The sequence below is a fragment of the Pseudophryne corroboree genome, chromosome 2 (assembly GCF_028390025.1).
Source record: "Pseudophryne corroboree isolate aPseCor3 chromosome 2, aPseCor3.hap2, whole genome shotgun sequence".
Lineage (NCBI taxonomy): Eukaryota > Metazoa > Chordata > Amphibia > Anura > Myobatrachidae > Pseudophryne > Pseudophryne corroboree.
The window spans coordinates 457,083,278-457,097,995 of NC_086445.1; the positions used below are offsets into that span (position 1 = coordinate 457,083,278).

Consider the following 14,718-nt stretch of genomic DNA (forward strand, 5'->3'; position numbering starts at 1 on the left):
AGGCAGCGCTAGTGTCACTGATGAGCTGCAGGCACCTCCCCCTTTCTCAGATCCATGGTCCTCCTTTATGTGTATTAGGGGCACTACTACTGTGGGCATTGTGTATTGTGTACTACTGTGTGACGTAATGTGAATAAGGGGCATTACTATGTGGTGTAATATGAATAAGGGGCACTACATGCAGTGTAATGAGAATTCGATTGTGCTACTGTGGGGTATAATTTGAATTGGGGTACTATTGTGTGACCACACCCCTTCCTTGTGTGACCACTGTCTCTTTATAAATTTGGGAGGTAAGGCACAAATTTATAGTTTAAAGGGGGTGCCGAAAACCTCTCTCTCTCTCTTTCTCTCTCTCTCTCTCTCTCTCTCTCTCCCTTCCTCCCCCCCCCCCAACTTGACACCTGCCTGCCACACTGTTTAAAATGGGGACACCTGCCTGCCGCACTGTGTAAAATGGGGACACCTGCCTGCGTACTGTATAAAATGGGGACACCTGCCGTACTGTGTAAAATGGGGACACCTGCCTGCCGCACCCTGTAAAATGGGGACACCTGTCTGCGTACTGTGTAAAATGGGGACACCTGCCTGCGTAATGTGTAAAATGGGGACACGTGCCTGCCGCACTGTGTAAAATGGGGACACCTGCCTGCCGCACTGTGTAAAATGGGGACACCTGCCTGCCGCGCTGTGTAAAATGGGGACACCTGCCTGCCGCGCTGTGTAAAATGGGGACACCTGCCTGCCGCGCTGTGTAAAATGGGGACACCTGCCTGCCGCACTGTGTAAAATGAGGACACTTGCCTGCCATACTGTGTAAAATGGGGACACTTGCCTGCCGTACTGTGTAAAATGGGAACACGTGCTTGCCATACTGTGTAAAATGGGGACACTTGCCTGCTGTAATGTGTAAAATGGGGACTTTTGATTTTTTTTTCCTGTGGTGGCCATGATGATATCAGATCAGGCCACGCCCACTTTAATGAGACCACAACCATTTTAATCAGGCCACACACCCTTGTCGGGAGCGCGCGCATGCTTTTTCTTTTTATAGCTATGGGGGGTGGCTCAATTTTTTTATAGCAATGGGGGGGGCGCATTTTGAAATCTCGCACTGGGAGCCAAATTGTCTAGAAACGGCCCTGAATGTATACAAATGCTTACAATACTGATGTAATAATATAACACATTCTAAACAATTTGACAGTAATACTGCCCAAATGGTGTTTTTGCAAAAGCATTCTTTCACATACTCAACATGGGCAAACTGTTGTAAGGGATCATGCATACGAGTTTACGGTTTACAGATTGGCTACTGTATGTACAGTATCTGCTGCTTGTAACTCTGGCTTCAGTTCACTGATTGCCAATCCCTCCCCATTATATGGAGCATACCTTTTCCCTTGATATTTTAAGCATCCTCTTTGAGTCATTCTGTCCCCACGCCCGATCTCTCCCAAACACACACACTCAGTAAAACACACATATAGGGGAGGCAGATGTACTAAGCATTGGACAGAAGGGGTGTATCCAGAACTTTGTAGGCCCCATAGCAACATTTTGTAGGTGCCCCTGTCCCAATGCTTCTAGGGAGACATCTCTTGGCAGCAGTGTTAATTTTATGACCCATAGGGGTATATGCAATTGCCGGCGAATTGCGGCAATTTTTCGCCCGTTTTTTAATTCTACACAATTCGACCATCGAATTCCGGCAGGTGGGTGCCGGAATTGTACATATTCAATAAAAAACGGATTCGACAGTCCCGCTGTCGAAAAACGGACGATTTGACGGATTTTGATTAGATTTTTAAAAATGTAAAAAAAAAAGTGAAATATCCCGGAAAAAAAAATTGCGTGGGGTCCCCCCTCCTAAGCATAACCAGCCTCGGGATCTTTGAGCCGGTCCTGGTTGCCAAAATACGGGGGGAAAAATGACAGGGGATCCCCCGTATTTTAACAACCAGCACCGGGCTCTGCGCCTGGTCCTGGTGCAAAAAATACGGGGGGACAAAAAGAGTAGGGGTCCCCCGTATTTTTTGTACCAGCACCGGGCTCCACTAGCTGGACAGATAATGCCACAGCCGGGGGTCACTTTTATACAGCGCCCTGTGGCCGTGGCATTAAATACCCAACTAGTCACCCCTGGCCGGGGTACTCTGTAGGAGTGGGGACCCCTTCAATCAAGGGGTCCCCCCCCAGCCACCCATGGGCCAGGGGTGAAGCCCGAGGCTGTCCCCCCCATCCAAGGGCTGCGGATGGGGGGCTGATAGCCTTGAGTAAAATGCACGAATATTGTTTTTTTCCAGAAGAACTACAAGTCCAAGCAAGCCTCCCCCGCAAGCTGGTACTTGGAGAACCACAAGTACCAGCATGCGGGTGGAAAAACGGGCCCGCTGGTACCTGTAGTTCTGCTGGAAAAAAAAACCAAATAAAAACAGGAGACACACACCGTGAAAGTAAAAGTTTATTTCATACATGCCAACACATACATACTTACCTATGTTGACCCGCCGACTGCCACGTCTCCAATGTCGCCGATGATCCGGGGTACCTGTGAATAAAATTATACTAACCTCAATCCAGTGTCCTGTGATTTGTAATCCACGTACTTGGCAAAACAAAAAAACGAATACCCGGACCACACGGACTGAAAGGGGTCCCATGTTTACACATGGGACCACTTTCCCCGAATGCAGAGACCCCCCGTGACTCCTGTCACAGAAAGGTCCCTTCAGCCAATCAGGAAGCGCCACTTCGTGGCACTCACCTGATTGGCTCTGCGCGTCTGAGCTAAGACGCGCATTGCACAGCCCCCCTCCATTACTTTCAATGGTGGGAATTTTGCGGTCAGCGGTGAGGTCACCCGCGGTCAGCGGCTGACCGCGGGTAACCCCACCGCTGACCGCAAAGTTCCCACCATTGAAACTAATGGAGGGAGCTGTGCGATGCGCTGTCTGCCAGCTCAGACGCGCATACAGCCAATCAGGAGAGTGCCACGAAGTGGCGCTTCCTGATTGGCTGAAGGGACCTTTCTGTGACAGGAGTCACGGGGGGTCTCTGCATTCGGGGAAAGGCATGGGACCCCTTTCAGTCCGTCTGGTTCGGGTTAATGCGGTTTGTTTTTTTGCCAAGTACGTGGATTATAATAAAAGACCAGGACACTGGATCAGGTGAGTATAATTTTATTTTCAGGTACCCCGGACGTCGACATTGGAGACGAGGCCAGAGTCGGCATGTCAACATAGGTAAGTATGTGTGTCAGCATGTATGTAATAAAGTTATACTTTCACGGTGTCTGTGTCCTGTTTTTATTTGGGTATTTTTTGCAGTAGAACTACAGGTACCAGCGGGCCCATTTCTCCCCCGCATGCTGGTACTCCAAGTACCGGCTTGCGGGGGAGGCTTGCTGGGACTTGTAGTTCTTCTGCAAAAAAACAATATTCTTACATTTTACTCAAGGCTATCAGCCCCCCATCCGCAGCCCTTGGATGGGGGGGACAGCCTCGGGCTTCACCCCTGGCCCTTGGGTGGCTGGGGGGGACCCCTTGATTGAAGGGGTCCCCACTCCTCCAGGGTACCCCGGCCAGGGGTGACTAGTTGGGTATTTAATGCCACGGCCGCAGGGCGCTGTATAAAAGTGACCCCCGGCTGTGGCATTATCTGTCCAGCTAGTGGAGCCCGGTGCTGGTACAAAAAATACGGGGGACCCCTACTCTTTTTGTCCCCCGTATTTTTTGCACCAGGACCAGGCGCAAAGCCCGGTGCTGGTTGTTAAAATACGGGGGATCCCCTGTCATTTCCCCCCCCGTATTTTGGCAACCAATACCGGCTCAAAGAGACCGAGGCTGGTTATGCTTAGGAGGGGGGACCCCACGCATTTTTTTACAGATTTTTACCATTCCATTAAATAAATAAAAAATAATAACAATATTTTTAAAAATATATAAATAATACTTGTGCCTCCAAAATAGACAAACCAAGTACCTAATCCCTTCTAATATAAATAGATATGCTATTACCAATAAAAAAAACACAAATAAAAACATGTTTTTAAATTTTTTTATTAGATTCCGCCAGCAAAGTGTGGCGGATTGAAAATGACGAATTTACTGTCTAAAAGCACTGTTGTCGAATTTACAATATTCAATTGAATATACTTTTGTTGAATTGCCGCATTTGTACCATTGCAGAAATGTCGAATTTGACAAATGTCGAATTTCAAAAAGTCGAATTTGGAAAGTCCGTTTTTTTGACGAAAAGTGCTGAATTGCATTGTCGAATTATTTTTTTTGGCGAAAATGTCCATTTTTTTCAACATTTTCGGGAATTCGACCGCAATTGCATATACCCCATAGTAGTGCCTTAATTCATATTATGTCACACTGTGGGGCTGCCAGTACACAATATGCAACACAGTATCCCCAATTCCCATTATGACATACAGTGTCCCTTATTCATATTATGTCACATTACTGTACCACCAATTCATAATATGCCACACTATAGTGCCTTCACTTCATATTGTGCCCATTACAGTGCCCCAGTTCATATTAGAGGTATGTAACATTATAATGCCTTCCAGTAAATTTTATACCACATTGCAATGAGCAGGTCCAGGGCTGAACCTAGGGCCTAATTCAGACCTGATGGTAGCAGCAAATTTGTTAGCAGATGGGCAAAACCATGTGCATTGCAGGGGTGAGGGGAGGGGGGGGGCAGATGCAACATGTGCAGAGAGAGTTAGATTCGGATGAGGTGTGTTCAAACTAAATTGCAGGGTAAAAATAAAGCAGCCAGTATTTACCCTGCACAGAAACAATATAACCCACCCAAATCTAACTCTCTCTGCAAATGTTATATCTGCCCTCCCCCCCCCCCTGCAGTGCACATGGTCTTGCCCATCTGCTAACAAATGTGCTGCCATGATCAGGTCTGAATTAGGCCCTAGGTACGGCCTTGAAACTGCTCATTGTAATGCATACCTCCCAACATGACCCTCTCCAGGAGGGACATAATGCTCTGCTTCTAGACTTTCCTCTTAATGTATGATTGCAGACACCTGTTTTGGACAGGTTAATGGGTAAGAAAGGTGTTTCAGCACAGGTGAGGGCAATCATAAATTAAGAAGGAAGTCCAGGAGCAGAGCATTTTCTCCCTCATGGAGAGGGTCACTTTGGGAGGTATGGTAATGTGATATAAAATTTACCGGAGGGCATTATAATGTTACATACCTCTAATATGAACAGGTCTGAATTAGGCCCCTAGATATATTGTAGGACCCAAGGAAAAAGTTTGTAAGGTGTAAAATGTATATAACACATGTAGCTTGGACAGGGAATGTGGGGCGCCCTCAGCTCTGTGCCCCATAGCAACTACACTCCCTGCACCTATGGTAGCTACACCCTTGTTGGAGAGTGATAAAGTCTAGAGACATAAACTTCCAACCAATCAGCTCCTGTCATTTTTCCAGCACAACCTGTAACGGGTTGCAGTTAAATTGCTAGAAGTCGGGATCCCAACTGCTGACAATGCCGCCAGCCAGAATTCCAGTGGCTATTGCCACTTGTGGGTGTCCACGACACCCATAGAGTGGGAATAGAACCTCTGTCGAGTGCAGCTAGCCACGGAGCCCGCGCGGGGACTCTTAGCGTTCGACCCGCTGCCGGCATACTGATGGCCAGGATGCCATTGTCTGTATACTGATGGCCAGGATCCCGACCGTCGGTAATTCCTACTGATCCCGCTGTAACTTGGCAGTTACCAGCCAATCATCTCCTAACTGCAATGTAACAGGCTGTGTTTGAAACATGACAGTTAAGAGCTGATTGGTTGGTAATTTATCTCCATCTACTTTATCTTTCTCCAAGGCTTAGTATATAGACCCCATAATGTTATGTGAAAATTTCCCAATCAGTATTGGTTCAAACCAAGTCTGGGATGTAATGGAGTCCGAGTTCAGCGACCATGCAGAATGCCAGCTGTACTCTGAACTTTTTTTAAAGGAGCAATCATGCCTTATACATGATTGTTTGTTTAAAAAATGTCAGAATTTATCCGGCAGCCCGCAAGGCCGCCAAACTCTGACTTCATTAAATCGCGCCCCAAATCTGTTTCCTATGGTGATAGTATGAGTATCTAGTTGTTACCTGTGGTCAAGAATTTGTTATTTTTGTTTATTATTTCCATGTACAAAGGGTGTGCTAGATATTTCTTATTTACCCATATATTTGGTCCAAGTAATTGTACATGTAACTTATAGGGGCAACTTGTTTTCACAATATATTGTAACAAGTAAGATATTCTAAATGTTTTTACATAATAAAAGATGTAAGATGTTATTTACTGTTAAGAGTAGTATCTCAAAGGCGCAAATTAATTGACACTAACACTGAAGCTCTTTCTAGAACTGTTCAAATCGCAGTTTAAACCCATTATTTTATCATGCAAGTCACCTTTGTACCACAAACATCAAAAAGCCTGTTTGGTCAATTACACTGTGTCCTTGCTTTCATGTGTGCACTTGTGCTGCATAAAATTGGATGCACTAATAAATAAAAAATAACAAAAAATTCTCGTTGCGAGTACTGCCTATATTAGGTACATCTTTACATGGCCCTAATTTTAATGTTGAAACTTGGGCTTCAGATTGATATGCCGGCGTTCGGGATGCCTGCAGTCACAATGCAGACAGTGGCATCCCGATGTTGAGACTCCCTACCAAGAGCCTGAACCTTCGGGATCCCAATGTCAGCATTCCGAGCAGTGTCGGGATTTCGAAGTCAGTATTTTGACTGCAGGTATCCTGACTGTGGAGATCCTGGCCGGATCCTATTCAAAGTGCCAGTTGCTGCTGCATTTATTTTGTGGTACTTGAGTAGCTTGTCTAAAGCCTCAAAAAGATAATCGCTGCTTGTGCTACACTACATCACCCACCACATATCATTGCAGTGACCGCCATACTAGAGAGGGGTGTGGTATGCGTGACCAGCGGTCATAAGACCGCCGGTCAGTATACCTCCACCGATATCCCAGCAGTGGAATGCTGGCAGGGGGATGGGGCGAGCGCAACAAGCTCCCTACGGTTGCCACGGGTTCTACTCCCACTCTATGGGTGTCGTGGATACCCACAAGTGGGAATAGTCCCTGTTGGTTGGCATGCCGACCGTTGGGATGGTGAGGGTGCGGGATGTAGTGGGAGGTATTGGGATCGTCTGTTACATAACTACATCCCCTAGAGAAAGCACCAGTGAGCTCCATATAATACAGAGAACATTAGGGAGCGACATATAAATCAGATGGCATCAATGAGCGCTATATAAAACAGAGTGTATCAGTGACCACCATAAAGTAATTGAGAGCATCAGGGACTGCCATAAAATACAGATAACATTAGTGAATGCCATACAGTACAGAGTGTAGTTGTGAATACTGTAGACTCCTTAGTTATACAGTACTAAAGATGACTACATAACTCTGCAGAGTGTGCACACCAAGACATATATGTAAGGAAACCCAAACTCAGCAAGGTGCATATTATTAACCTATTTTGTTTTATTCTAATCAGTGCTGTATTACATTCAAGTCAAGAAAAGTAACCAACTAACCATGGGTGCCTTGTGCCTGGGTGGATTGCCAACATGGACATGTGGACAAGTGGAGAAGTTGCCCATAGCTTATCCAATAATTTTAAAGAAGTGACTTGATAAATGGCAGCTAGAAGCTGATGATTTCTATGGCCAATATCTCTCCTCTTTTGAAGGCTTGATACAGTACATCTCCCCCTGAGTCAATCTCCGTTCAGGCAGTGGCTCTTCACTGCATGACAATGCCCAGTCCCGTCTCCCTCCGCCTGCATGGCTGTGCCTACCTCCTGCCAGTGCAATATGCATGGCCAGTGTGTCAATAGACACACTGAGCTCCCAATTGTAAAGCACAACAAAATTTGCTGCACTATATAAGGAACTAGTAATAAATAACAATATGGATCCACTGTGGAGCTGATCTGTAGTTTATATACAGTACATGCAAATACTAAATATATATATATATATATATATATATATATACTGTATTACTTTGTATATTGAATGAAAAAAAAACATTATTTGTGGTTAAAGACATTAGCTAGTATGGAATATTTGCAGTAAATGCATGCACTGTTTGCAGTCCAGTCTAAGGTAGATTAGGGGGGCATCATGTGGACAACAAGCATTGATGTTCTGTAATTAGGCAACCTCAGCAACCAGGTTTTGGGGGATTTATTTTCTTTTTTATTCGGGGCAGCAGAATATAAATCTTTTCTGTTATGTTAATTGTACATATAAATGTATCATTTTTATACCAAATTCTAAATATGTGGATATTAGGCACTATCTAACATTACTTAAATGTCTGTGTGCTTGTAACTCACATACAGATGTCTATGGCAGTTTGTATAAAGAAGGAGACAGACGCTATTCCAGCTGATGCCCCAGGTGACAGGTACCTGATGACTGACTCTAGAGTGTAAAATAAGCCACCAGGGGAAGTGTCACTCATTCTGACAGACATAGCACACACTCCCCCTTCTCCATGCACGTGTCTGCAACTTACCTCCTACTGATGCATACATACTGTATGTACAATACATACATACATACATACATACATACATACATACATTTATATATATATGTGTATATAAGGGACAATAAAAGGACACTATTAAAAACAAGTGTATTGTTGCCTGTGTTAAAATGCATAAAAGTTATGGAAGAGGCTTAGCAGAGAGAGTGTAGAGGTGGAGGGAGGGCTGTGCAGAGAGTGAGCCCCCCTCCTCTCCTCTACACACACAAGTGATCTGGCCTGGGAGAGATATGCCTGAGCAGAGAAGAGACAGAGCATTGCTCTGACCTCCTGTGGAGCAGAAGAAGTAAGCTCAGGAGGAGACTGCTCTCAGTCCAGGAGAACACATCCCAAACGCTGCTGTCACTTTCACTCCTTTCTGCATTGTGCATGTGGAAGACAGTGTTCCTGCTCTCTTATTCCTGCACTTCTTCTCTCCCACCCAGTCTCCTGCCCCTCCTCTGTCTGCCTAGTCTGGATGCATCTGTCACTGAGGAGGGAGGAAAGCGAGCACCAGGCAGGAGGAAGAAGAGGAGAAAGGGAGGGTGGCCTCTATATTGGAAGTTCCTTACTGAAGAGGAAATGATCCAGGGGGTACTGGATGGAGTTGAGGGCAAAGGAGAAGATGCACCAACTGTAACAAAGAGTTAAATGTTTGCAGGAAATAAATCAGGTGGAAACATCCATGATTTTGTTTAGGGAGGGGGATTTAACCTCCAATCTTGATCAAAGCATTCTCCTTTTCAGATTTATTGCCTGCTTGGTGATTTTTTTTTCTTTTTTTTACAAAGGCGACCTGTGATCAGCCATTACTTTTCCTGGCAGCCTTATAGGAATTTCTTTCATTATAATTTTTTTTTTCTTGCATGTGTGGTGGAGTCACACTCAACATTATCTGCACATTTCAGAGGGTTTCAGTGTGTGTTTATCTCCAGTCAGCACAAGGAAAGGAGCAATGTGCTTCTCAATTCTTCATGATTAAATCTATTTTTCCTTTTTCTTACTGATTTGGTTCTTTTTTTTTTTTTCTTGCAGACCGTGGTGTTTTTTTTTTTATTATTTATTTTGTATCAGGAGGGGAGGAGGTGGGGAAGGGGAGAGGGAGAGGGGTGGTTGCTGGTGTCTCTGCTGCTGCTGCTGCTGCCTGTGCTGCTGCTGCTGCTGCTGCTGTTGCTGCTGCTGCCTGTGCTGCTGGTGTGGGTGCAATGGATGGCCCACGGTGCAATGGGTTTCGCAAGAAGAGGAGATCCAAATCCCAAAGGGATAGGGAGATGGGCTCCAAAGGAGGATTAGGTGTTGCCAGGACCGGTTCTTTGTTTTTTTCTTCTGGATCTGAGAAAGAAGACAATGGGAACCCGACTGTTTCTACCTTGTCCAGACCAAAGCCCCCCAGGAGAAAGAGGAAAGAGTCCTCTTCGGCTGAAGAAGACATCATTGATGGATTTGCAATGAGCAGCTTTGTGACTTTTGAGGCTCTGGAGGTAAGGCAGAAGGGTGTGTGTGTGTGTGTATTGGTGTATGGGGGGTTCATTTAAGGTCCTAATGTTTTGGAGTGTAGTGGTGGAAGGGAGAGGAGGGTGGGAGGAGGTTGGACCCTTGTCACAGCAGATTGCATTTTAATCCTTTCACTGCAAGCTGTGGGATGATGGTGTAGTGATAATGATGATGTAGTGATAGCCACGTCTGTCAGCGTGTCCCACTCAGACCTCCCCAGCAGCAATGGGGTTAATTTCCATAGTCTAGCTGTGAATATGGAAATGAAGCGTCTGGGAAGGAAGGGACAGGGTGGACTCATACCTGGATGTCATTAACTGGTTAACTGTTGAGGCTAACATCCACATCCAGTATGCAAGGGTTTATTTTGTTCTGCATTTCTGACTGTGATCTGTCCATCTGGGAGTGGTGGAGTTAGCAGAGCATTGTTTGGGAGGATGGAATGTGTTATATGGGATTTAATGTACTGTGTTTCTTTATTATCATTAAAACCTCTATGCTAGCCTCTGCTACAGTGAGCGCTGATTCTTGCTGGAGGGGTTAATGAGAAAATAAAAACCTCCCTGCTGACGTCCTGTAATACAGGCTTGTCCTGCTATTGTCTGTGCAAAAGTGATTTTATTCTCTTCGCTGGCAAAGGCTTGTTTTATGTATAAGACTCAGACACCTGCAGTGCTTTAAACAGAGAAATATACTGTATATCTTGCACTAGACCTGTTTTTCCTATTTCTTACTGGTAGCAGCTGATTACATCAATGATGGCAAATGGAAGTGTTTGCATCCAGAAGGGACAATCTGGTGGAAATTATTGCTTTGTTTGGTTTCAGTCTCTTCTTATCTGATTTATTAGCAAGTCTTCTGCAGATCCAGAATCTGATATGCCATGGGTCAGCATCAGCAAGCCAACTTTTCACTTTGTTTTATGTGTGTAGTTATTACCATGCACACTGTACTGTGGTGGTGCTGAGGAGAGGTTTGTCATAGTGGCTCTAAACAGTCTGAATTCATTGTCCAAGGTTATTTGCTGGGAGATCAGCTGATACAGTATGTGGATGGATGATACTAGATTATTCGGTTGACAATTCTGTGACAGTCATAAAAAAGTATTTTACACTTTGTGTATGTTAATAATCACTTGTTACATTATACTTCAGTAGATATTGTGCAGATCACAGATGATTAAACCGTTCATTTTTGCTTGTAAACTGCATTATTGTACCCAATAAATAAATAAATAAATAAATTATATATATATATATATATATATATATATATATAATGGTGGAGCTGCTACAATTGTTATGGTTTGTATCTCTTTGACATTGAATGTGTTTTGCATTATGATTTTGACCAAACTTTTCTTATGTGACAGCTGTCATTGTGTTTTTGTCAGCAGACTGTACATCTGTGTATAGGGTACAATACTGTCTGTGCTCTTCCACTTGTTGAGAAATATATTCTACAGTATACATGTGCAAGAAATAAAAGTTTTATGGCTCTGAGGGTTTCTTATTGGCTTGAGTTTACCATCCTATAATGACATTTTGTATCTTCTGAAAGCAACGGAGAAGTCACCAAATGAATACAAAAATTATAATAATGAGTTATGTGAGGTAGGATAAGATATATCTAAGTGACATTATTACTGTGGCACCTATACTTTAGGTGACTTTGGAAAATGGAGCTTTAAAAATTGAAACCTCGTGTAAACAATTAGCTGTTACAATTGTAAAAATTACACCAAATAAACAAATCTCCAAGCTCTGCATAATAATGCTGCAAGGTGCAAACTTTAAGGCCTGCTGTCATTACTAAATTGGTCCAAAATGGCCAGGAAATATGCAGTTTATTTTAGTGTTCATACCATTTTACTACAGCAAAATTTTGCCGGATAAGACTGATAAAGTTAAGGAAATATTTACATCTCTACATGTCATACAAATGTATAATGTGTCATTTTCCAAACTGTGCTCAATTGCCTGGATGCAGCATATAGAACTTTAAAATGCTTGATACGTTTTGTGTACCTGAAAGAAAGGCGTATTCTACCTGATGGCCTAGTTTATGCCATAATGGTGTTATTAAAATTCTACAATTGTACGAGCCTTGAATTAGCTGTATTTTTGGAAATGTCTTTATAACTAAAATATCAGGATCAGGTTCTGATAAGTGGAGTACACTGGGAAGTCCAACATGCAATTGCATTCCAACATGCACTCCTATCTGATCACACAATTATATATATATATATATATATACATATATATATATATATATATATATATGGAGACAGGCTGCTTGGAATCTTTTGCCTCATTAATCAATAAAACCTGCATATATTGCTTTACCTATACACACAACATGTGTCCTATGGAACCTGCTCTAGAATACATAGGCATCATATACATTCTGAATAGCAGAATATCACCTGCAATCTTATTGCTTTATTACCAGTATTTTCCAAAACGTATCAAACTGTTGGAACTTTTTGGGCACTTTACTGGCACACTGAACAATGGTTTGTATAGGGGTTCTGTTGGGATTACCAGAAGTATTACTAATGGAATAAGTGATACAGTATGTGGTCTCTTTAATTGCTATTTTTTTCTGTTATATGAACTTTTAATAAAGTTTAAAGTATTGACTCTGGACAGCCTTCTGCTTTGTTTGATGAAGTCCTGGTGAGCGCACCCTTTATTTGTTTCTATAAATCTAGATCTTGGAAGAGGTAACAGTGGGAGACACCCCAGCCATTGGTGTTGAATTGTATACATGTGAATGCAGACTTTCTCTCCTGTGTATATACACATATACTGTACATACATAGAAAAGAAGATTCAGTCTGACATTCCACTTCATTTGTACAAGAATTCCCCGTGCCATTTGTATGGGTAATGTAAAGCCTGAATAAAGTAGCGGCACGCAGGTATTTTTGTGGCAAGAATATAAATATTTTCTGTGAAGATTCCAAGTGCCGCTGCTTTATCCAAGCTTTATATACCTAGAGAGAGATCCAATTTAGCCTGGCACTCCACCACTGGGCAGAGCCGGATTAAGACTGCAAGGACCTCCCCTTCCAAAATGCACTGCAACAAAGAAAGGCTGCACTCAGAGTCTGTGGTAATGGTGCAAAAAAATGTGATTTGTCAACATTTCGAGGATGTGTTCTTCCTGGATTTATGCACTGAAGAAGGGGAGCATGTCCCCGAAACGTTGATAAATAAATCACAGTTTTGTACACCATTACCTCATAATTTATGCATACTTTATTAGACACCTTAATTCACTTTGCATTCTTCAGCTCTTTGCATTGTGTCACAGGTTATCATAAGTTATCTTTTCACAAGACATAATAAGTACAGTTAGTATTTATAATAGTTAATAAACTTTGTATGTTGACATTGCAAATTGAAGTTGATGCATGTGGAAATAGAAGTCATCAGTGCAAACATTTCTTGATCTATTAAGAGAATAAATCGAATGCATCTGAAATATATGCAAACATACAGTACATGCAGCATTGCTATTACCAAAGAGACATCAGCATCTCTATAATTAAGTCTAAGCACACCTACAGTACATCTATATGAAAGTAGGGCTTTCAAAATGTTGCATCTGGTCTTCTTGGAATGCTGCACTTGGTTCCAGCGTCACATTCTTCACACCTATAAATGGGATGGAAAGAGCATTTGAGGGCCCATTTATCAACAAGTGATAAACATTTGTTTTGAATGATAAATCACGTTGTGTATGATAAATGGCGCTCCAGCCAATCAGCTCCCAGTTGTCATTTTTCAAACACATGACATCATTCACAACGATTTTTATCACTCATTGATAAATGGGCCTCTATATGTGATATTACAGTGCAAGGAATATATGGGTGATAGACGTCACCAAGAGTCTTTGACCAGATATAAAGCACCAGGCTGCAGACCAAGTTCTTTCTTATAGGTCACAGAAATCTGTGGTGTTTTCTAATATACTGTAGGTAAAATCAGGGACAGGCGGTGAGGTAAATGGCTCAAGAGGCACTGGCTAGTAACAGTGGCCAGATTTACTCACAATATATAAGCCAAGGCATTATACACAGGTGTAGCCAGGGCCGTACTGGCCATCTGGCACTTCTGGCAAATGCCAGAAGGGCCGATGGCCACGTGGGCCGGTCCAGCCGACTCCCTCTTGTGTCACTGAGACACGCTGCCGCTCAGTTCGGTGGCAGCGTGTCTCAGCTGTCAGAAGCTCAGAGTGCGCCAGCGCGGCTATGTCTGGCGGCGTGTAGCGGACTTCAAACCAGCCGCCGGTTCGTGAGCCAATCAGAGCTCGTGGACTGGCAGCCAATCAGGAGCCGCCGCTGCCGGTCCGCGAGCTCTGATTGGCTCACGAACCAGCGGCTGGTTAGAAGTCCCCTACACGCCGCCAGACATAGCCGCGCTGGCGCGCTCTGAGCTCCTGACACCTCACATCACAGCCGGAGGAGCAGCAGCAGCGGTAAGTATGCTGCTGTGGGGGCAATTGGCTGGCACTGGGAAGGGGGGCACTGGGGGCATTTGTATACCTGGCATTGTGGGGGCAATTGGCTGGCACTGTGGGGGCATTTGTGTGATAGCCAGGGAGGGC

At 43.7% G+C, this 14,718-nt stretch overlaps 1 protein-coding gene across 5 annotated transcripts in view; it reads left to right on the forward strand.

Moving 5' to 3' along the window:
- Positions 1–9,794: 9,794 nt before the first annotated feature.
- Positions 9,795–14,718, forward strand: part of AUTS2 (activator of transcription and developmental regulator AUTS2) — a 1,933,147-nt gene continuing 1,928,223 nt past the window's right edge. For all 5 annotated transcript variants that reach the window (XM_063953747.1, XM_063953750.1, XM_063953749.1 and 2 more), the window contains exon 1: positions 9,795–10,085. In XM_063953747.1, coding sequence (XP_063809817.1) covers positions 9,810–10,085 — 276 coding nt within the window. In that variant the 5' untranslated portion in view covers positions 9,795–9,809. The remainder of the gene's footprint in view (positions 10,086–14,718) is intronic.